Source organism: Pangasianodon hypophthalmus, chromosome 15 (genome assembly GCF_027358585.1).
Source record: "Pangasianodon hypophthalmus isolate fPanHyp1 chromosome 15, fPanHyp1.pri, whole genome shotgun sequence".
Lineage (NCBI taxonomy): Eukaryota > Metazoa > Chordata > Actinopteri > Siluriformes > Pangasiidae > Pangasianodon > Pangasianodon hypophthalmus.
Window position 1 is genome coordinate 13,766,571 of NC_069724.1, and position 23,879 is coordinate 13,790,449.

A 23,879-nucleotide genomic window follows, 5' to 3' on the forward strand; every position below is an offset into this window, starting at 1 on the left:
GTTGCATCCTGGGTAAGGCACTCTTTCAGAGATTTACCGCGATGACGTTGGCGTCAGGCTGTGTCAGATCTTAAGGCTGTTTCATTTAAAAAATGTTGGAGTCGACTCTGAGTTTGATTCCATGTGCTGAATGTAAATGGAGTCGAATTGAAGAGTCAGTTGTGCACGACGATGAAATGAGCCGCGTTTGAATAAAACCTGACGTTCCATGTGTTTCATATGGAATCAATATGGATGGAGCCTGTAATTTACTCTGTCTGTTGTCTTAGTTAACCTGAACAATCCTGAAAAACAATGCAGTTCAGTTAGCAATGTCATTTGGAGCGCTAGCTAAAAGGGACTAAACATGTCGACTCCCATGTCAACTCCTTTTTTTTTTTTTTTTTTTTTTTGCTTTCTGTGAAAAAATAAACAAAACAATAACCCTGGAAAAATCAAATCAAACAAAACAAACAAACAGACAAAAAAACAACAGCAGATAAACAACAGCCCCGGAATCTCCTATTGTCTGCGTGCGACGTGGAGCCGGAGTCGGTTCTCTGGGTGGAGTCGACTCCCAAGCTTTGGTTTCGACTCTCGATTACTAATTCCTGGATTCGGAGAACCGACTCTTTTGGGATCGACTTCCAGCTCTCGGGAGATCGAAGAAGAATGTGAGAAGTCGGTCCGAAGGAGTGGTGAGTATAGAAGAGAAACGTTTACAAAGCAAAATTATAAACGCATGTAGAAACTCTGGGCAAAGAGGAATGGACACGAAGCCCTTGAATTCTGGACACCACGACACAGAAGCGGCGGCGGGTCAGACAGCCTCGAGCAGAAAGCCCTGGAGTTCATGCAGTGCTGGGTCCAGCACGGACACTTCAGACAGGTGAGGAGCTTTCAACTTCTTAACACATAATGCTCTTGTTTCAACCCATCAACCTCTGTCAGAGTGAGGAGACAGTGTTTCAGTGTCAGGGAGTTTGTGTAGAGATGAACTGTCTTGTGCTTGTGTCAGTGGAATTTTAACTGAAGGCATTTGTGTGAAACATCCTGGTTTATCTTCATAATTATATTTATTTATTTATTATTATTAGTTTGCCTGTTGATTGCGTTGCAGTCCTACAGGTGCTCATGTTGAATGGTGCAAACAGCTGATTGCAGCCACAATGTCAAGTCAGAATCCTGGAGCCATCACTTCAGAGGCCATGTCTCGAGACTATAAGGTGAGACAGACAGTGAGTGAGTGAGCTGGTCACACAGCCATGCATACACAAACACATCAGATATCCACCACTACCAAAATATCACTCTTATCTATTGTTGCAGACAGTCTCGCTGTTTGGTTTTCATTTTGCAGTCTTTAAAATGTTTAACTTGCTAAAAGTTATTAGGAAAAAATATTGTTCAGTTTTATTATTTGTTATGTTTATATTACATCTGTTCATTTCTCAAAATGCATGAGTAAAGTAGACTTTTCCCCAGATTTTTACTAGCCCTACCTCTGTAACCAGTGGAATCTCAAACTCAAAATGTTAAAGCAGAATGCGACTATAGAGGACTTGTTTCTGAAAATTTCAGGTTCATATCTGGTCCCCTGCCAGAGATATTCAACCTGAAAATGAGGGGAATTTTTAAAAATTTCACTTTCTTGCCCCCATAAAAAAAAAAAATAATAAGAGAAGTCTCAAAGAAATGTTCTGCATGTACACTATACTTACCCAAGTACTTCATAAAAAAATTAAGACTGAGACTCAAACCTTTCCCATTATAAATTGACCCTAACAGTGGAACTGTGAGCAATCTTGAGCAATACATTAGGACTTAAGTTCTAAGTCTATGGAACAAGAATGCAAAATATTTATATATTTCCATGTACCATGTAATGTGTTCTAGAAATCAGTTTTTGTTCCAAGGAGCTCAGACCATCCTGAGCCAAGATATTTAGGTTTTCGTAAACAGCTGTATAACCAAAATTCGTTGTGTGCCATGACACAAAGATGGCCTTCGTGGTTAAACCAACATTAAAAAAAATGGTGGCAATGCCAATACATAGAGGTAATCACTCAAAAAGAATTAGAAAAATTAAAACCAGTCAAGCACCGAGATGGACTGACCCACTTGCAACTTGAATATCATAGTTATATATGGATATTCTGTAGATTATACACTTCAAAATACACTACAAGTGTACATGTACAGTACGTGGTTAAAATCTTACGAGGATGCAAACTAGACGTGAGAGCAAGAAACAGCTGGTGTCAAGAGGGTCAAAGGAAAAACAAAAGAGACATGAATATGTCATGAATATAATTTATATGCTCTTAAGCTTACTAAAGGCTTGTTTCAGACATAGCAAGAATTTTGTACCTCTTAAAATGGTATGTAAACAATTGCCTCACACGTGAACTCTTTTAGCCAAAAAGTAAAAAAAAAAAAACAATAAAAAAACCCCAGTACTCCCTAGCAGCTGTGAATGTATGTGAAAGTTTCTTTGGAGTAAGACCTAATGTTCCCCTCAACATTAGCCCTTAAGCAATCCAAAGTCCACCCGCAACTTGCTATTAATGGTAGGTTGCAAGAAAAGGATATGAGTCATACTTAAAGTGGTATTTCTCCCTAAAATAATGTTGGACTCAGTAATTAGAACTCCAGCCATGTAGATAATAGTGATTTTCTTGACCAGACTTACTCTGCTTTAATATAGTTGATTTCACTTTGTGTGCACATCTCTGTGTTTATCCCTTTCTGGTCTGTATTAAGATCTTTTTACTTTGCTTGAGAATGCCATTTGGGATGATTATCACAGTATCTCTAGAATTCACAGGAAATAAACTTCATCACTCATGTAAAGTATTCAGCAGCAGTGATGCTTTAAAGACAGCATGGAATTTCATCCCACCACCTGATCTCTAAACTTCTCTCAGCAAACTTTTTCGCATGAAATCTATACACGCTTTCCGTCCACATCTTGCACTTTTTGCACTGAAAGTTTATCTGTGTGGTTCACATGCATGTGACCACTTAAAAAAACAAAACAAAAACAAGAACTGAAAAATGAGTTTGTGCATTTATTGGGATGGAAAAGCCTAAAACTGATCATAGTAAGAGAAAGAACCCTAAATATAATCTCTTTTTTTTTTTTTTTTTGGGCATTTTTCGAACTCTCTAGTACTTCCTGGTTTTGTCTACACAACGTCTTGTGACATTTCATGTCGTGCTCCTCAGTCTGTTCCTTTCACTGCCGTATGAATGGTTCTCATTGTTCTCAATTCAGAGCACTGACTGTGCGGTGGAACTGTAACTATCTCCTTCTCTTCTTTTTTCTCTTCCTCTTCCTCTGTCCTCTGTCCATCTTTTTTTTTTTTTGCCCAATTTCTTTCCATTTTCTGATGTAGGATTATGATGGTGGAATTTTCTTGGACAGCGATGCTCAGCATAAAGACTCCTCCTTGGCAAGTCTTGTGTGTGCGTGTGTTTGTTGTCCCCTGTGCCCATCAAACATAAACTAATAAACTAATACTATAAAGATCAGTGAACAGTAGAAAACAAATGTGACTATCCTTTTGCCGTTAAAAGTGCATCAGTTCTTTTAGGTACACTCACTCATGGAGTTTTATAAGGTAATCAGCTGGTTGCAGGTATTTTACAGACTTTGGCTATCATGTTTCAGTTTATGCATGTCCCAGACATATACCGTGTGTGTGTGTGTATGTGTGTACACATATATATATATACACACACACACACACACACACACACACACACACACACACGTGCGCACACACACACACTATATATATATATATATATATATATATATATATATATAATGTATATATGTATATTGTACATCTGGGGAATCAACACCTTGAATTCTTTGACTTGTTCCTCAAACCATTCCTGAACAATTTTTGCAGTGTGGCAGGGCGCATTATCCTTCTGAAAGAAGCCACTGCCATTAGGGAATACTGTTGCCATGAAGGGGTGTATTTTTTCTGCAACAATGTTTAAGTAAGTCATACGTGTCAAAGTAACATCCACGTGAATGCCAGGACCCAAGGTTTCGCAGCAGAACATTGCCCAGAGCATCACACTGCCTCCACCGGCTTGCCTTCTTCCTATAGTCCTTCCTGGTGCCGTCTCTTCCCCAGTTCAGTGAACAGTAGAAAACAAATGTGACTATCCTTTTGCCGTTAAAAGTGCATCAGTTCTTTTAGGTACACTCACTCATGGAGTTTTATAAGGTAATCAGCTGGTTGCAGGTATTTTACAGACTTTGGCTATCATGTTTCAGTTTATGCATGTCCCAGACATATACCGTGTGTGTGTGTGTATGTGTGTACACATATATATATATACACACACACACACACACACACACACACACACACACACACGTGCGCACACACACACACTATATATATATATATATATATATATATATATATATATATAATGTATATATGTATATTGTACATCTGGGGAATCAACACCTTGAATTCTTTGACTTGTTCCTCAAACCATTCCTGAACAATTTTTGCAGTGTGGCAGGGCGCATTATCCTTCTGAAAGAAGCCACTGCCATTAGGGAATACTGTTGCCATGAAGGGGTGTATTTTTTCTGCAACAATGTTTAAGTAAGTCATACGTGTCAAAGTAACATCCACGTGAATGCCAGGACCCAAGGTTTCGCAGCAGAACATTGCCCAGAGCATCACACTGCCTCCACCGGCTTGCCTTCTTCCTATAGTCCTTCCTGGTGCCGTCTCTTCCCCAGTTTAGCAATGCACACACACCTGGCCGTCCACATGATGTAAAAGAAAATGTGATTCATCAGACCAGGCCACCTTCCTCTGTTGCTCCATGGTCCAGTTCTGATGCTCATGTGCCCATTGTAGGCGCTTTCGGCGGTGGACAGGGGTCAGCATGGGCACTCTGACCGGTCTGCAGCTACACCTCTTTATACGCAGCAAGCTGCGGTGCACTGGGTATTCTGACACCTTTCTATCATAGCCAGCATTAACTTTTTCAGCAATTTGTGCTACAGTAGCTCTTCTGTGGGATCGGACCAGATGGGCTAGCCTTCGCTCCCCACACACATCAGTGAGCCTTGGGCGCCCATGACCCTGTCGCCGGTTCACCGGTTGTCCTTTCTTGGTCTACTTTTGGTAGGTACTAACCACTGCATATCTGGAACACCCCACAAGACCTGCTATTTTGGAGATGCTCTGACCCAGTCGTGTAACCATCACAATTTGGCCCTTGTCAAAGTCGCTCAGATCCTTACGCTTGCCCATCTTCCAACACAACAATTTCAAGAACTGACTCTTTCACTTGCCGCCTAATGTATCCCACCCCTTAACAGTGAGATAATCAATGTTTTTCACTTCTCCTGTCAGTGTTTTTCATGTTATTGCTAATCTGTGGTGTGTTTGTGTGTGTATGTGTGTATATATATATATATATATATATATATATATATATATATATATACATACACTCATGTAACATCTGCCTAATGCTGACGAACCTGTTAGCATGATGATAATAGCCAGAGCTGGCTAATATGAAGGCACCATTGTGTTCTTGGTAGTGACAGCATCCAGTTTTGCCCTTTGACACACAGCTGTACAGTGAATTGAAAGGCTGCATTCTCTTCAGCCTGCTAAGACTGTCAAAGACTGGTGTTATTCTAGGTGAATTTCTCTATCATATCTGTGAGGACCTTCCATTCTTTCATCTTCAGTAACTGCTTTATGCTGGTCAGGGTCATGGTGGATCCAGGAACACTGGGAGTGAAGTGGGAATGGAGGGGACGCTTTGTCAGGAACTTTCAATACAATCAAAACAACAAAGAAACCTAATTCATAGCAACAAGACATTTAGTATGTTTTCATTTTACAAATGTTACAAATTATGACAAGTAACAAAAATGGTCAGATAATGTGTGTTATTCTAGTCAACAGTTATTTCATTTCTAAGGTTTGGATCCCTATATCATTATTCTCTATTCTCTAATAAACTGTATGTAAATCCTTTGCTTTTATAACCTCCTCCAGTTTGTATCCTTTGTATCCTCCTGTAATATAGGTAGATACTCTTTATAGTCCACGGTGGAATAAATATCTTGTCCTTGGTGTCTAGAAGACTGCGTTTGTATTTTCTCTTGCTTTCTGTGTTGTTTTCCACCAAAGTTCATGACCACATAAACCTGAAATGATCTTTAAAAACTTTGCTGCTTCTTGTCTTTAAACAGCTCTGACTTTGAGCAGCCATCTACAGGCAAAATTATAGCCTTTTTTCCTTGTTTATTTTTGCCCTCCAGACATTGGGCAGGGCCTCTGCTTTACCCTGTAAGGGAACTGGAGTAGCTGCAAAGGGAAACATTGTGCAGTATTCTTTTGGTCTCTCACATTTCATTTGCCATTCATTTTTAAGCCCTGAGATTTAACAAGTGGCAGTTTCCTCAATCCATATGTGTTGCATTGTGTCATATCACAATTGTACTAGAAATGCTTCTTTATTTTTCACACTCTCTCCCATAGTTCACTAATTGCTCTTGCCTTTTTGCATGCATTGACTTGCGTGTGGTTCCCTTAGTCTTCTTTTTCTGTGGTATTTAACCCATACTACAGGTGTGTGGTCATAGTTTGTGTAAAAAATAACAAAAGAATTTGACTCATGTCACAGTGTGAATACACGTGTATTTAGCCTAATGATGTGTGTTTCTTTGTTAGGCGCTGAGGGAAGGCAATAAGCAAGCGATGCTGGAGGAGGCTCCTCGTGTACCTGGGGAGACCATCAAAGCTATAGGTAATGTAATGTTGTAATCTGATGGTACTGATTAAAAAAAAAAAAAAAAACAACTTAATTTCTGTTATAATTAAAAACACAACAGTTGTTCATTAAAATATCACATTTATTTTCATCAACAGTTACACTCAGGTCCATAAATATTTGCACATTGATAATGTTTTTTAAGTTGGGTCATTCTGTGTTAGTTCAGATAGGGTTGTTGCTGCATGTCTCAAATTTTGTTCATTCTTTTTTTTTTTTTTTCTTTTATTTGTTGCTTGTGACCTAAATCCAAAGTCTGTAAGAATTTTGGATGAATTCTAATGTCACATTTTTTCACATCCCTGAAAAATATAATATTTTCTAATTAAAAACATCTTATTGTTTAGGATTTAATATTTCCAGAAATACTATTCTGAGTCACATGAAATTTGGCAGACATAAAGACAAACTTGATTTCTATCTGTCTAAATGCTCAGAGGCCACCACAGAAGGAAAGTTATTTCTCCATTTTTCTCAAAATGGGAAAAAGTCAAAAATTTTCTAATGTAAATGATATTAGGGACCCCACTTTAATAGACACAGACGCTAAAAGGCACAATTTGTGCTTAAACTACTATATTTCATTGACTTTATATCAAAATCTGAGGTCAAGTTAGTGAAAAATTACAGGTCTAAAAATATGTGCTATTTTAACATGCCTAGATGGTGATGTTGACTCACTAGTAGAATCATGAAAAATTGTGTGAAATATGTTTAAAATATGGTCATGTTAAGTTGCAACATCCTTCCATTTTGTCTTCATGTTTACATTTATCCAGATATGAGCCTTATTTTTCCCTATTCGACTATACATATGTACGGTAAACTGTTTGACTGGATCTCAGACTTTAGAATATTATTTTAAGTATGTTACTTGAATAAACTTTTTGGTATTAAACTAGTTATAAGTAAGTTATAAAAAATGTAATTTGATGGAAATGTAATTGAAAGTAAAAGCAAGGCTGACATGCACCCGAGTGAACCAGCAGTTTCTTTCAACTGCCCTGCATCTAAGGACATCTTCTGGGTACCTTTGATTTATGATTTGTGTGCCATACTTGCCCCAGCCACTACCAGGACGGCAGTACACGGTCAACCAGAAGACTAGCACAGATATCGGACTAGCCTTTGAGAATTTCCTTGCAAACATTTAGTGACATCCATAACAATCATCAACGCTCCACATGAGCAGTATTATTTCCAAATGTTTGAGAACAGTGCTAACATGTATATAGCCTACATAGGTTCATATATAATAATGTATTGTTTTTATAATTTGTTATTTCTGAGCTTGAACTGTGTTTTTTCACATTTTTTTTGTTTTGAGTTAATTTATGTAGCACTTTATTAAGCCATACGTTCTCTGTCCATTTTATGAAAATAGGTACAGTCGATTCTAGGCAAAACATGGGCTGATATCTTGTTAAGTTTGAATATGAAGACAACATAATATAACCATATTTTAAACATATTTCATACAGTTTTTCATGATTTTACTAGTGAGTCAACATCACTATCTGGACATAACAGAAGAATTCTTTCCCTGGTGAAGACAAACCTCTTCACAACGGTTGGCTAGATCAAGAACACCCTCCAGGAGGTAGGCATCTGTGTCAAAGTCAACAATCAAAAGAAGACTTTAAATAAGAGGTTTTACCAAAAGATGTAAACCATTAGTAAGCCTCAAAAACAGGAAGACCAGTTTAGAGTTTGCCAAAAACATCTGAAAAAGCCTGTACAGTTCTTGAACAACATCTTATGGACAGATAAGAAAAAGGTCAACTTTTACCAGAATGAGGAGAAGAGAAGAGTATGGATCTTATGGCGTGGACATGTGTGGCTGCCAATAGAACTGGTTCCCTTGTATTTATTGATAATATGACTGGTGATAAAAGTAGCAGGATGAATTCTAAAGTGTATATAGGGCTGTATTATCTGCTCAGATTCAGCCAAATGCTTTAAAACTCACTGGACAGCATTTCACAGTTGGACAGATGACATGAAGCAAAGTTTGAAAGCAACCCAAGACTATTTAAGGCAAAGAAGTGGAATGTTCTGCAATGGCCAAGTCATTTACCTGTTGTGAATCCAACTGAGTATGCATTTTACTTGCTAAAGGCAAAACTACAGGAAATCCATAACTAAAGACAGCTGAAGTAAATGCCTGGCAGAGCATTACCAGGGAAGAAACCCAGTGTCTGGTGATGTCTGGAAGTCATTTGAAACCAAGTATTAAAATTGACAATTTATGATTTTTAATTTGTTCAATTGCTTTGAGCCCTTTAAGGGGGACTGTGAATTTTAGCTGTGAATTTACAGCTAAAGTCACCAGATTTAGCTGTAAATACCCTCAAATTTAAGCTGAAAGTCACTGTCATTAAAAACGTGCATTGTTTAATTTCATCTCCAGTATACTGTGGTTGACAGCTAAAATAACAATAAATAAAACAACAACAAACAATAAATCAATATCCAAAAATATCTGGACTTGACTGTATATTACTATGTATTTAATCTCACAGATTGGAGTTTTTACATTTTGTTCATCACCACATAATTAAGAACATGCATCAATTTACAGGATTCCTCCAGTGTTGCTAAAAATGTTTTATAAACCTATTTCTCTCTAATTTGATCTAACACACAGAAAAAAATGAAGAAATACTGTATGCAGATATGTACATGCAAGCCCTAGTTTTCTGAGGTCAGCCTAGTGTCTGCTGTGGTTCTCATTTCAGATCAAATTATTAATTTGTCACCATACTTGGCCACACGTCACTTCACTTCACTTCACTTAATTTGGCAGGTGCTGGTTTTTATCAGTATGATATGAGAAACTCTCATGAGAAACTCTCTCCTCACAGCCAAAAATGTTATGTACATCTGTCCTTTCTCTGGAGCTGTGAGTGGCACACTGACCATCACCGACTACAAGCTTTACTTCAAGAGTCTCGTTCGAGTAAGGCAATCTTCCTACTCTTAAACACCAGCTTGGATAAAGACATGTTAATGTGCTTAAAGACAACCTTAAATCAAAACTGACCTTTTTTGTTTTTACCTTGTTGTCTCTTGTTAGTGCTTAGTTAGATTCATGTGTATTAATGATGTAAAAGACAACATTATTCTTTGTCAGTAATCTTCCTCTAAAGTGCGATCAAATTTGCCTGCCTTTAATTTGCTTCTTTCTGATCAGCTCAGTGTTCACTCGTGCAAGTTTTTTTTTTTTTAAAAAAAGCTAATCATGTCATGTTTCACTGTCTGAGTATTCTACTTTGAATTGTTTGACCCTTCTAAATGATTATCTATCTTCTCTGATAAACATTTGGGAAAGACATTTTGGTTATGCAAAAGGCTACGTGTTATGCAAAAGGCTACGCGTAATGTTTTTATTTGCGATAAAGCTATAAAAACAATTCAGAATTTTCCACTGTTTATACTGTATCCCCGGTATTATTAACAGCACAAACTCTAAAATACTCTTTTATGTGTCCTAAATGCAAACATGCTCCTGGAACACTCAGTCGTTCCCTCTGGTTCTGCCCAGTTTACAGTGAGCTTCAGAATTATTGGAAGCCTTGGTAAAGATAGTAAAGGAAAAAAAGCTTATGAGAATATGTCTTTGTGTTTAATTATCTTAGTATCACACTGAAAGCTGAGACACATCTAACCTCTTTATAGCTATAACTGGGTTGTGGTTGGATCTTCCAGCAGGACAGCGTAGATGTAGATTTGCTAGAGATCCATGTTTTCTTATTCTGGGATTGGTGCATTAAATGGTTCCACTTACGTCATTTGATATTATTATAGCTCAAAAGTTATTTATTGGATGAAAGTGTTTCTTAGTTAACTGGACTAAACATAGACCTCCATCACTGCAGTCCTGGCATGAGAAAAAATTCTAAATACTTCCACTTGAAAAGAATATTGACCAAGGATGAAAAAATAAATGCATATAGTCTACCTTTTTTTTCTGTAGTACCTGGTTAAGAACAATTCTGGAGCAAGAGCAAGTAGGTTCTTAAACGGAAAGTCTGTATGACTTTTTGCAGTGAATAACACTAATAGGATATTTAGATGTGTTCCTGCATTTTTTTTTCCTCCCCATTTTGAAACCATGTCCTTATTTCATGTTAGAGTAATACATTTAACAATAAAGGTTTAATGGAGAAAATGGTCAAAATATCTGGCTTATTAACATTTTTTTTTTTACATGAAAAGAACTATGTGATAATGTAAAGGAGGTGATATGAACTGTTGACATGATTGGATTCTAGATACCATTTCAAATCACTGCCTTTGTTTAGTGCTCCTACCTGTTGTGTTTGTTAAATTATTCCCATATCTATTTCTTATACTTATCTGCATGTATTCCCTTATCTGTTTCTGTCTTGTACTTGTCTGCATACATGCCTGTCTGTTAGTGTGTATTATGCTTACTGACCACTGTAGATTAGTCCTCTTATGTGTAACACACATGGCAAAATAAATCAGATTCTACTTCTGCTAGAATCCTCCTTTTGTACTGGATGTAAACCTGGGCGCTATCAGCCGCTTGGAGACTATTGGGGTGCAAAGCCACGGAGAAAACACTCGAGGCCTAGAGATAGTCTGCAAAGTAAGAGTGTGTCCCTGCTACTTGCATGCATGTAATTTAAAGTGAACTGCTGTCAAAAAAATGTGTCTAAATTCCATGTTAATGTTCACTGCAAGGACTTGAGGAACCCAAGATTTGCCTATAAAAAGCAAGAACAGAGCAAGCTGGAAATCTTTGAGATGTTATCCAAGTATGCGTTCCCTCTCTCCCATGACTTGGTAAGGTCCAAGATGACTGTATTTTAACCGATTAATGCCTATGCTTTACCAGTGTTTTTCCAAGAGCTTTTACAGTATAATGCATTATGTGGTTGCTTGAAGAAGTAAGTAGAATTACTAAAGAAGTAAAAAAACAAAACAAAACTTACTGATGTTTTAGAATTCATTTGGCTTATTATATAGTATGTTGACTATATTTCAACACAAGGCTTTATCAGGATTAATTAGGCTAAACCTTGCCAGTTTCTCAACATTTAGGCTTAAAATTAGGCTAAAACTGGCCAAATTCCAAAATTATAACCAGTAGGTATATGATGCATATAAACATGTCATATTTGACCAACATTCCAGTAATTTGTTTTATAGAAATGTGCTTGCTTTCCATTATTGATTTTTCTTTAAATGCAATATTACACTTAGCTATATTGCCAGCAGTGTTATGAAAAATACACAGTAAATCAGAGTTTTAGTGCTAACTTGTGCATTCTTGGCCTGCAGCCTCTCTTTGCATTCAAATACCTGGAGAAGTTTCCAGAAGATGGATGGAAGGTTTATGATCCTATAGCTGAATACAAGAGACAGGTAAAAGCATGTGAAAAACCCAGATTCACTGACAGGAGTGGACTATTAACAATATTTTTATTTTAACCCCTCTGAGCAGGTGTTTTTACAGGGGTGCATGAGATTTGTAGCCTCCACTGTTAGGCCAGTCTCATTAGAAATTGCATTGTATGGTCATGTAATTAAAATATCCTGTTAAACAGATGTTTATATTTCAAAAGTTAATTATTTACAGAGGAAAAAAGGTATACATTCCAAGTAAAAACCTCTAAGCCTTACTGTGGCAGGAGAACAAACAACAAGATTTTAATCCCTTCGACACACTCAATGGGACTATATATATATATATATAAAATAAAATAAAAGATTTTATCACTTTTGTCCATGGTGTGAATTACAGGATAGTGGGACCTAATTAAGACACTGACTCTTAACAATGACACAGACTATTATTAAAATAAATTTACTAGCACCTAGAATATTGCCCAGTCATATCAGAAACAGAGGCAATACCTATTCCACACCTGCAGCAAAGAAATTAAATAATTGCAGTATAGCACTGTACACTATCTCTGTATTCTATGTATAGTTTGTTGTTTTTTTTAAATCATGAAAGATTGTCGAACCATTCACAACACAGTGGATTATAGGCTCTAGTACCTTTTTCATGAATACATTTGGGCAGTATTTTAAGTTGTTAGCACTTCATCACACATGACCTTGATTACCAACTTATCAGTGACACCAAAAAACATGACACATTAGCAGGTGAAAAGAGCAAACACAGAGAGTGTTGTTTGTTTTTTTTTAAACAAATATTTCATATGATTGATATGTAAATATGCTCTGTGTTGTGATCCTACTGTATATGGATCATCTAATAGATATTACTTATAATGTAATTAGTGTCTGACTTCAGTTCACTAAATGATGCATCTGTGCTGGATAGGATTCCTGTAAAACTCAACACCCTGCATGTCACTGTATAATTTGCTTTCTGCTTTTATCCTCACTTTCTATCAGAAAGCATCAAATAATATTATGTAAATAACTTGCTCTCACTATTTGCTGGCTAATATTTCATCTTTTGAATTTCCATGTTTCTTGTTAAATTTTTAACAGATTCTTGCAGGATTCCAAAAATATTGGCTGTTAGTTTCTTTTTTTTTTTTTGGTTTACTTATTACGCCTCTGCAAATAAGTGGCGGAGGCGTTATGTTTTCAGTTGTTCGGCCATTCCCGAGATTCTCATTAGTGCAATATCTCAAGAACAAGTGGATGAATGTTCGAACAGATTAGAATCTGGAACAGAAAAAGGGTCAAGGTCAAGTGTTTGAAATATTTTATCTTCAAGAGCTTCCTTTCTGTTTAAAGTATAATTTAATGATATTTCTGGCATACAACTTAGTAACATGAAGGACTAGACTTGGTTGTGGCGGAGGCATCCCTGTCGATGCCGTTGGCGTCAAGTTCTAATTGTTTTTAAAATGTTGACAGTGTGCATAGTATAATGGAAAAAATTGGCTACAATTGGCGATATGTTTCAAGACCAGTGCTCTGCTCCATGCGGTTCATTTATTTGAATGCTTTTTGTGCCTCAGGGAGAAAACTGGCACCAGTGAAGTCATTTCCATTTGTGTCATGAGATTAAGGGTTTTTTTATGCAGGTTATCAAACATAATGTGATGGTTGTTGTGTGTGTTAGTCTATTGTGGTACAGAAATTTTACCATATAAAAATAATTTCTCACTGATCTGACATCAGCGAAACTTTCTTGCTTTATTAATTTGTGACTATTTGGCAAATTTATTGAATGATTGTTTGATGAGGGTTGTCTGTGATGTGATAGTCTGGCAGTGTGACTTTACTGTAATATGACTTTACTGTATGTTTCAAAGATAATATTTCATGCAGATAAGTAAACCCAAGAGACCAAGCTGGTTTTTGGACCAAAAACCTTTAAATCTTGCAATACTTGAGGTCATTCCTCATTCAGCACTATGAGTGACACCAGTTGGCTTGAATGCATCATCAGTTAATAACACTAATGAACTATCAAAAATAAATGATTGTGAATATTGATTAATTTTTTTCTGACCTCAACACCTGGTTAAAACTGGCTGCACAGGTAGTACTTTGCCCATCCCTGGTTTACAGAGTTCAGCGTGTGTACAGGCAGGTATTGTGGCAAAAATATATGAAATACGTGATACATGTAACAGTGGAGCAGTTAAACATGATCAGTATATAAAGTCTGTAATTACTCTAAATTACTCAGTTGGTCAGTGCTCTGCAGTATGTTCAGAAAAGCATATCATTACATGACCCAGTGTGTTTGTTTGCTGCATACAGGGTCTGCCCAATGAGAGCTGGTTTATCAGTAAGATCAACAGCAATTACGAGGTGTGTGAGACATACCCAGCTCTGCTTGTCCTGCCCTCCAGCATCAATGAAGACGAGCTCAGGAGAGTCGCTGCCTTCAGGGCCAAACGTCGCTTTCCTGTAAGTGCTATCAGTTAGAGCACTGTTTCCCTTTCTTTAGCTCACACTTTATATATATATATATATATATATATATATATGAAATCATTGTGGCTTCTTTCAATAACTGTATATTGTAATGTAACCATATTTACACAGAATTTCTGCATATGATATACATACATTAGAGATGGGTAATATGGCAAAAACATCCTGAACATGATGCACTGAAGATATTTTCACGATATATAATGTACTGAAGTTGAAGCTGCGACAAACGCATAACAAAGCAGTAGTGCCACATTTAGGTAGAGCTTTTGTTTTTCATTTAATGCTTACAAATTTAATTGTGAAAAAAGAAAACAATGGGTAAAAAATAATGGCATAATCTGGTTCATAACACACTAGCACATTACCACACAAAGTTTCGTATAAATGACTGTAGATTTGAGCACATTGAATGATGGATGAAAGAATCTGTATCTGATTCATTACTCTGTCGTATGACATCAAAATGAACAGTGATTTGAGTGCAATTGATGATCAGCCTCAGCTCTTGCCCACGAGTCCCTTATTTACATATCACATGCATATGACCTGCAGCAATTTACCCTCATATACCCTCACTTTACACCTGTACACCTACTTATTCATGCGATGATCGAATCAGCCAATCATATGACAGCAGCACAATGCATAAAATCATGCAGATACAGGTCAAGCAGTTCAATTAATGTTCACATCAAACATCATAATGGGGAAAAATGTGATCTCAGTGCCTTTGACTGTGGCATGATTGTTTGTGCCACACAGGTTTTAGTATTTCAGGATCTCCTGGGATTTTCACTCATAGTCTCTAGATTTTACACAGAATGGTGCGAAAAACATCCAGGGAACAGGATGGAAGAAATACCCTGTTGATTTGAAAAGTCAGAGGAGACTGGTCAGACTGGTTCAAGCCTATAGTAACTCAAATAACTGTTCTTTACAACTGTGGAAGAGAAAAACATCTCGAAACGAAATGAAACTTGAGATAAATGGGATAGAACAGCAAAAGCCCACATGCCTTGTGTGAGCCACGAACAGGAACTGAAACTGGACAGTTGAAGATTGGGGAAAAAATAAATTTAATTAAAGCTTTTTTTTTATTACTATTGGTAAGCCAAGTTTCCATCCTGATCAATAAAACTAATACTTGTTTAATATAAACAAAATGCTGAAAGAAATTCATCAAACCAATATGAATGAAATTGTGTCTGATATGGAATAACCTCAAAAAAAGCATGATGATATATTATTATAACATCTGTTGTATAATATAGATAAATATTATAAACAGTGTTATAGTCCAAATCAAACTGGTGTGGCAGCAGGTAGAGTTGCCCCCTCACAGCTCCAGGGTCCCATGGTGGATTGGCTAAGATAAATTGCCCCTAGATGTGAATGGATGTGTGAACGGATGCATGAATGAGTGTGTGAATGTGTGGACATGGTGCCCTTCAGTGGATTGGCATTCCATTCAAGGTGTATTCCTGCCTCACGTCCAGTGCTGTTGGGATGCGCTTCAGATTCACCGCTGACCTGATCAGGATAAAGTGGTTATTGAAAGCAAATGAGTGGTTTTAGTGTATTAATTTTAACGTTGATACTCATCGTTTTGTTGTATAATTATAAACAGTGTTCACAGTAACATTATATTTAAAATAATTATCTTTTTATACTCAGGTACTCTCATGGATCCATCCAGAGAGTCAGGCAGCCATAGTGCGTTGTGGTCAGCCTCAGGTGGGCCCCTTAGACCGCCGCTGTAAGGAAGACGAACGATACCTCCAGACCATCCTGGATGCCAATGCCCAATCACACAAACTCTGCATCTTTGATGCCCGTCAAAGCAGCGTGGCTATCACAAACAAAGTGAGTTGTAAATGACTTACTGGTTTATCTTAACTGGTTAAAACCTATGGAAGTTATGTTGAGACAGATGTATGTAAATATCAAAAATTACATTAATTAAGTTAAAATGGATAAACATGTGTTGAAGCTATTTAATCACCAAACACTAGTGGGTTCTTTGGATTGCGCTTAAGGTAGTTCAGCTGGAAATGGTTTATTCTGAAATCAATTTAAGGATACCTTTAAGATGAGATCTCAACAATTATAGTATAGTGATATTTACAGTTGAGGCCAAAAGTTTACATACACCTAAGCTAAAGAAATTCCGTTAAATTCTTCACCACTCAACACATTTCATGTTACCAATACATTCCCTGTGTTAAGTCAATAAGCTTATATACTTTATTTCTATAAGAGGTCATTACAAAATCATAGTTAACACACAGATTTATTTCAGCTTTTATTTACTATATCATATTTTCAGTTGGTTAAAAGTTCACCTTACATTTGAACTTGAATCAGACGCTAAGGGTAGCTAACCTCTCACAATACTTTGCCAGAATTTTTGCTCATTCCTCCTGACAAAACTGGTGTAACTCAGTCAGGTTTGTGCACCTCCTTGCTCAGACACACTTTTTCAGTTCAGCCCACAAATTTTCTATGGAACTCAGGTCAGGGCTTTGTGATGGCTTCTCTAATACTTTCACTTTGTTGTATTTAAGCAATTTTTTTTTTACAACTTTGGAGGCTAGGATCATTGTCCTGCTGGAATACCCAGTTGCAATCATAGTGCTGATCATTATGGCCAGACAGTTCAATTTTTGTTTCACCTGACCAGAGAACACTCCTCCTAAAGTCTGGTGATCAACTGCAAACTTCAGTCTGGCTTTTTTTTTTTTTTTGCCAGTTTTAGAGTAGGGGCTTCTTCCCTGCATGACAGCCTTTCAGGCCATGGCGATGTAGGACTCTTATTTGTAGATGTACATACTTTGGTACATGATGCCTCCAGATGCTTGTTGTCTTGGTTCAGTTGAACCTTTCAGACCAAAGTTTGTTCATGCCTGGGAGCTAATTTGTGCCTCTTAACTGAGCGCTGCAGTGTACATACAATTGTTTGTATGGTTGCTTGTGGTACCTTTAGTTACTTGGAAATTGTTCGTAAGGAGGCCTTATTTAGGTCTACAATTTTTTTCTTCTGAGGTCTTAAGTGAGTTGCTTGGATTTTTCCATGGTATCAAGGGCAAAAAGGCACTGTCTCTAAACGTAGGCCGTTTTACAGCCAATTACAGCCAGGTGCACTCCTAATTATAACAGTTATGCCAAACACAAGCTTTTAAAATTCATTAAATCAATTTTTCCAGAGTGTTTAAAGAGACAGTCAATTTTGGTATATATAAACCTCTGACCCACTGGAATTCTTATATAGTGAATTAAAGCTGAAATAAATCTGTCTGTAATTATTTTAAAAATTAACACTTGTGAACAAAGTAGATGCCTTAAATGACTTGCCAAAATATGTATGGTAACATGAAATGTGTGGAGTTGTGAAAAACTGAGACTGAATATCTAAGTTTTTAAAGTTCCCGTGAAATTGCTTGAGACACGTGATCTGATTCCTTATGTTGATGTATTTCTTTTTGCAACCAGAGGTCAGGGAGCTAGTGTGTCGTAGGGCTAGACTGATTTCCACAACAACCTCCTGCCTAGTCTAAAGAAGCTCAACAGAGGCTTAGCAAACCAGCTCAGTAACGCAGCAAAGAGTTTAGATAACTTGTTTTTAACTGGGTAGAATTTCTCACTGGCTGTTTCCCCACTGCTACTTTTGGGTCTTTTTTCTGCCTTGTCTGTAAGCCTAATGTGGCTTCTATGGAGGCCGTGAATTAAAAAATGTGCCAAGAATGAAGCCTTCTTGGTCTTTAAATGAAGGCTCGACCATACTTGGATAAAAATGCAGAGTGATTTTTTTTCTCCGAGCATTCGTTTTAGTTAGCTATTCTTAAAAAAAAAAAAAAGCATTTGGAAAAAATGACAGCCTGAATGTTCAAAATCCACAACCACAGTGGTATTTTTTCTTACAGGCCAAAGATGGTGGCTATGAGAATGAGAGTTTCTATCCCAACGTAGAATTGAACTTCCTGGAGATTCCCAACATGCACGTCATTAGGGAGTCCTTACGCAAGCTGAAGGAAGTGGTGTATCCTGCCATCGATGAACAGCGGTGGTTCTCCTCTGTGGATGCCACACATTGGCTGGAGTACATCAGGGTGAGGGTGTTTAGAATTAACATAATGTATTCATGTGTAACTTCTTGTCCTGTGTGCTTGTTTCCTTCCTGGTGGCCTGGTGGCCTCCAAGTTACCACTTGTTCTACTTACTTAAGTTCCAAACTGCCAGGGTGGTTTTCTTCTGAACTAGAGGAGGCCACATATTAGTTGTCACAAGTTGTCACAAGGGTTCGGAACATGTCCTTATAGCACCTCACCAATGTTAATCATTTAATATTGGACAGATCACTTACTTATGCTAAATTTAATTTAAAAACTTTAAAACAGGTTATTTTATCCCTATAGAACATGAGGACTTCTCCAAAATTCAAGACAAGTTAAAATGATTTAAAATTCCCATGTAAATAGCTGTTGCTAGCTGGTGCAGTGCGGATAGCTGATCGAATTGAGTCGGGGAAGAGTTCAGTGGTGGTGCACTGCAGTGACGGCTGGGACCGCACAGCTCAGCTCACCTCCCTGGCCATGCTGATGCTGGACTCGTATTACCGCTCACTGAGGGGCTTCCAGGTGCTGCTGGAGAAGGAGTGGCTCAGCTTAGGACACCGTTTCTCCTCGGTGAGTAGAAATAACCACTTATCATACATGATGTGTTGTTTTAAAAAAAAAAATCTTATTAATGTTTTGAAATTCAAATTTGGTTTAAGCAGCACAGAATTTTCAGGATTATTTAGCCAAGTTAAAAAGTCTTAGAATTAACAGTTTTTCAAAACCTTGGTTTGAATTTAGTGTAAAGATGTCTCAAAATTGTATTACATCAAAGTAACCAATATGCATTACTTGTCTAAACTGCAATCAGATGCTATTACCTCAGGCTAATTGGTCTTTTCTAGATCCTATTTATCATTTGCCATATTAGCAATTTTAAGTGAAGTATGATCATCTCAGTGTCTAAAATGGTATAAGATTTGCTTGTGTAAAATACCTAATTCATGATTTTTAATTATTCTTTTGCTTTTAAAGAAGCAGCTAGTATAATTTAAAATACAAAATGATATAAACTGTAATTTATTATTATATTTTAGTTGTAAAGCATTTGCAGTATACTGCAAAAATTATACCTTAGCAAGTGAACTAAATAGCTTGAAAGTAGGCAAGTTTTTTCTAATATTTCTCATTAAGAGATTACAATAAACAAATATAAGAATACTTGTATACTGTATATCTTGGCAGATCATTCTGCTTCTTTCTAGAAATAAACACTTGAAATATTTTATTAAATTATTTTAAACTGGGGACGTTGCCATTCTGGAGGAGACGAATCCCTTCAAGATAGAAATGTTTCATTATTTCATCAAAGGATAAGGTGACCCTTCCTCTAATAGGACATGTGGACCAACACAATTCCCCTACAGCATAACAGCCACTATTTTTTCCCATATATATATATATATATATATATATATATATATATATATATATATATATGAGTGTATATACGCAGTCAGGTCCATAACTATTTGGAAAGTGACACAATGATTAATCCTATTATCCTACACGATTAATGCAATATTTTTGTTAAACCCCTTGAAATAAAGCTGAAAGTCTACACTTCAGTCACATGTTGATTGCTTCATTTCAAATCCATTGTGGTGGTCTACAGAGGCAAAATTATAAAAAATGTAAAATTGCAAAAATCAAAATACTTATGGACCTGACTGTACACACGTGTACACACACACACACACACACACACGTGTACACACACACACACACACACACACAGTGGATTCAGAAAGTATTCAGACCCTTTTCAAAACAACAGTCATCATTCTTTCCTTCATCATTATGGGCAATTAAGTGTAGACTGATGGGTAAAAATGGCAATTATATCCATTCAAGTAAGTAAAGGGTCTGAATACTTTCTGAACCCACTGTGTGTGTGTGTGTGTGTATGTATATATATATATATATATATATATTATATATTTTCCCCCCTCTAAGCTGACAGAATTTGGCAGTATGTATTTCACTCTTGGAGATGGTGTACACTAATTATGTGTTTTCTGTCTCTCCTCAGCGTGTAGGGCATGGTGATGAGAATCATGCTAACTCGGAGCGCTCTCCTCTGTTTCTGCAGTTCATAGACTGTGTTTGGCAAATGACCAGACAGGTGAGCTTACTTTACATTAATGTAAATAATAAAGTACCCTGAACTAAAAAAAATCATATTTTTAATAGGTAACTGCTCTGGAGTGCTGATTCTCATTACACAATTTTGAATTTAGGTTAAATGTCTTAACATAGGGCTAAATTTTTCATTTAAAGTAGACTTTCTCAAAAACTTTAAGAGTGTTAAGAGTGTTACATTTGAGCTTAGTTTGTGATACCACAAAATAGGTTCAAAGTCATGGTTTTAAGACTATTTTATACCATATGCATATTACTAGAGTTACCATAGTTACCAATACCATTACCATAGTTATTTAAAATGCTGTAATTCAGTTTAAAAATGAAATAAATCAGTAATACAACACCTAAATGGTTAGGCACCATGGATCTTTCCAACTCCCTGTTTTTTTTTTTTTTTTTTCAAACTCCCTCCTAATTTTTTTCTGTGGTAGTGACTGTAATAATAAGATGAATTAAATGTCTGTAATATTAACCTATTTAGTTATATTCTGAAGTGCCGCAAGTAATCAGTGACTTTCAGTCTGTGGGCCTCTAGTGGAATGTAGTGGTACTGCAACGGAGCAGGCGGTGTATTCAAAGCAAGAGGAAATTCATCCTCTCTGGTGTTGAGAGCTACTTGAAGAAGTATACAACCCCTGGCAAAAATTATGGAATCACCACACTTAGAGGATGTTCACCCAGCTTTTTTACTTTATAGCAAACAAACAAATCACAGATATGACACAAAAAAGGTTTTGTTCAATGGCTTAACATTCTGGTTTGTGAAATATACATAAAAAAAATTCAAGGACATTTTTTTTATTAATGGCATGTCTTTTTCCAAATCAAGTAGAGGAAAAAATTATGAAATCACTCAATGTTGAGGAAAAAATTATGGAATCAATTTTTTATTTCCATTTCTAAAACAAATACTGGGACTAAAAGTCTAAAAATGCTAATAAGTCAGCAGTTAAAAGGGAGTGCTTACACACTTTAATGGGCTGTTGGACTTGGCTAATTGAAAGGAAACATGGCTCCAATGAGAGAGTTGTCAGTTGAAACAATGGAAAGGTTTATAAAACTCCTTCAACAAGGAATTTCAACATGGAGTGTGGCCAAAGAGGTTGGTTGCTCCCAGTCAGCTGTGTCTAAAATTTGTTGCAAGTATAAACTTAATGGGAAGGTTATGAAAGGTAGATATACAGGCAGACTAAGGAAGATGTCAAAGCATCAGGATAGAAAACTCAAAGCACTATGCCTTGAAAATAGAAAATGCACAACAAAACAAATGAAAAACAAACGGGCGGAAACAGGAGTCAATGTTTGTGACAGAACTGTAAGAAACCGGCTGAATGAAATGAGATTTACATATAGAAAAGCCAAAAGAAAACCAGCACTAACACCAAAACAGAAGAAAACAAGGTTACAGTGGGCTAAGGAGAAGCAATCATGGAGTGTGGATGATTGGATGAAAGTGAAATTCAGTGATGAATCATGAATCTGCATTGGCCAAGGAGATGATGCTGGAACTTTTGTCTGGTGCCGTTCTAACAAAACATATAAAGATGACTGCCTGAACCAATCAAATTTCCCAACTCATTTATGATACTGGGTTGCATGTCAGGAAAAGGACCAGGGGAGATGGCAGTCATTACCTCAGCAGTCAATGCACAGTTGTACAGTGAAATTTTGGACACTTTTCTCATTCCATCCATAGAAAATAGGTTTGGTGATGATGAAATAATTTTTCAGGATGACAATGCATCTCACCACAGAGCAAACAGTTTTAAAGCTTTTTTTCAGGAAAGGCATATCAACTCAATGACATGGCCAGCAAACAGTCCGGATCTCAATCCAATTGAAAATTTATGGTGGAAAGTAAAAAAAACTGGTCCATGTTAAGGCTCCACCCTGCAAAGCTGATCTGTCAACTGCTATTCGAGAAAGTTGGAACCAGATTGATGGGGAGTATTGTTTTTCATTTCATTTCATTTTCATTCCATAATTTTTTCCTCTACTTGATTTGGAAAAAGACATGCCATTAATAAAAAAAAATGTCCTTGAATTTTTTTATGTATATTTCACAAACCAGAATGTTAAGCTATTGAACAAAACCTTTTTTGTGTCATATCTGTGATTTGTTTGTTTGCTATAAAGTAAAAAAGCTGGGTGAACATCCTCTAAGTGTGGTGATTCCATAATTTTTGCCAGGGGTTGTACTTTGTAACATAGCCTGGGCTGTGTCCTTCTCTGACTCACTTTTTAACCAAAGAATCCTAGGCACTGTAGCTTTAAACTGAAAGACTACAGCTGTAAAAAGTGTTTTAAAAAAATCACAACATTAATCATGGTAGCCTTGCACACAGAGCTGAGGGACATAGCTGCATATATGAGACTCCACTCAGTATAGTGGTGAATGAAGGATTCAAAAACACCATATGGTATTGTGTCATGTATTTTGTGCATTGTTACACCCCTGTTTGCTATGCTAATTTTCTGAATCAGTTTGGGACAATGAAATTGGGGCAATTAAAATGAGAAATGTGGAGAATGTTGACTTCAGGGGAATGCTGGGTAAGTGTGATTAAAAACTGGGTAATGTAGGGAAATTAAGGTTAGAATGTAATGGATGGATAAATGATTTTTTTTTTTTTTGCATTTTTCTGTTAATAAAATCACACATTTTATATATATATATATATATATATATATATATATATATATATATATATATATATATATATATATATATATATATATATATCTCGTATGCCTAAAGAAGAATATTTCAGTGCTAAACTTACAGGACCAAACATCCCTGCTTCTAGTTCTACTTCCTTTCTAGTGTTAGCTCATATTTACTGAAAAATAATTAGTACAATATTCTGCTAACACAATTACTTTGAATAATGTGAATTT

General features: G+C 36.5%; 1 protein-coding gene across 6 annotated transcripts in view; it reads left to right on the forward strand.

Moving 5' to 3' along the window:
* Positions 1-58: 58 nt before the first annotated feature.
* Positions 59-23,879, forward strand: part of mtmr1b (myotubularin related protein 1b) — a 31,701-nt gene continuing 7,880 nt past the window's right edge. The window contains exons 1-13 of one of the 6 annotated variants that reach the window (XM_034311121.2): positions 59-868; positions 1,108-1,205; positions 3,378-3,434; positions 6,720-6,795; positions 9,684-9,778; positions 11,327-11,434; positions 11,530-11,631; positions 12,130-12,213; positions 14,545-14,694; positions 16,399-16,587; positions 18,645-18,830; positions 19,200-19,406; positions 20,869-20,961. In XM_034311121.2, coding sequence (XP_034167012.1) covers positions 1,149-1,205; positions 3,378-3,434; positions 6,720-6,795; positions 9,684-9,778; positions 11,327-11,434; positions 11,530-11,631; positions 12,130-12,213; positions 14,545-14,694; positions 16,399-16,587; positions 18,645-18,830; positions 19,200-19,406; positions 20,869-20,961 — 1,404 coding nt within the window. In that variant the 5' untranslated portion in view covers positions 59-868; positions 1,108-1,148. Of the gene's footprint in view, positions 869-1,076; positions 1,206-3,377; positions 3,435-6,719; positions 6,796-8,319; positions 8,420-9,683; positions 9,779-11,326; positions 11,435-11,529; positions 11,632-12,129; positions 12,214-14,544; positions 14,695-16,398; positions 16,588-18,644; positions 18,831-19,199; positions 19,407-20,868; positions 20,962-23,879 lie in introns of those variants that run through there. The other 5 variants (XM_034311119.2, XM_053240325.1, XM_034311122.2 and 2 more) reach the window with 5 other exon arrangements.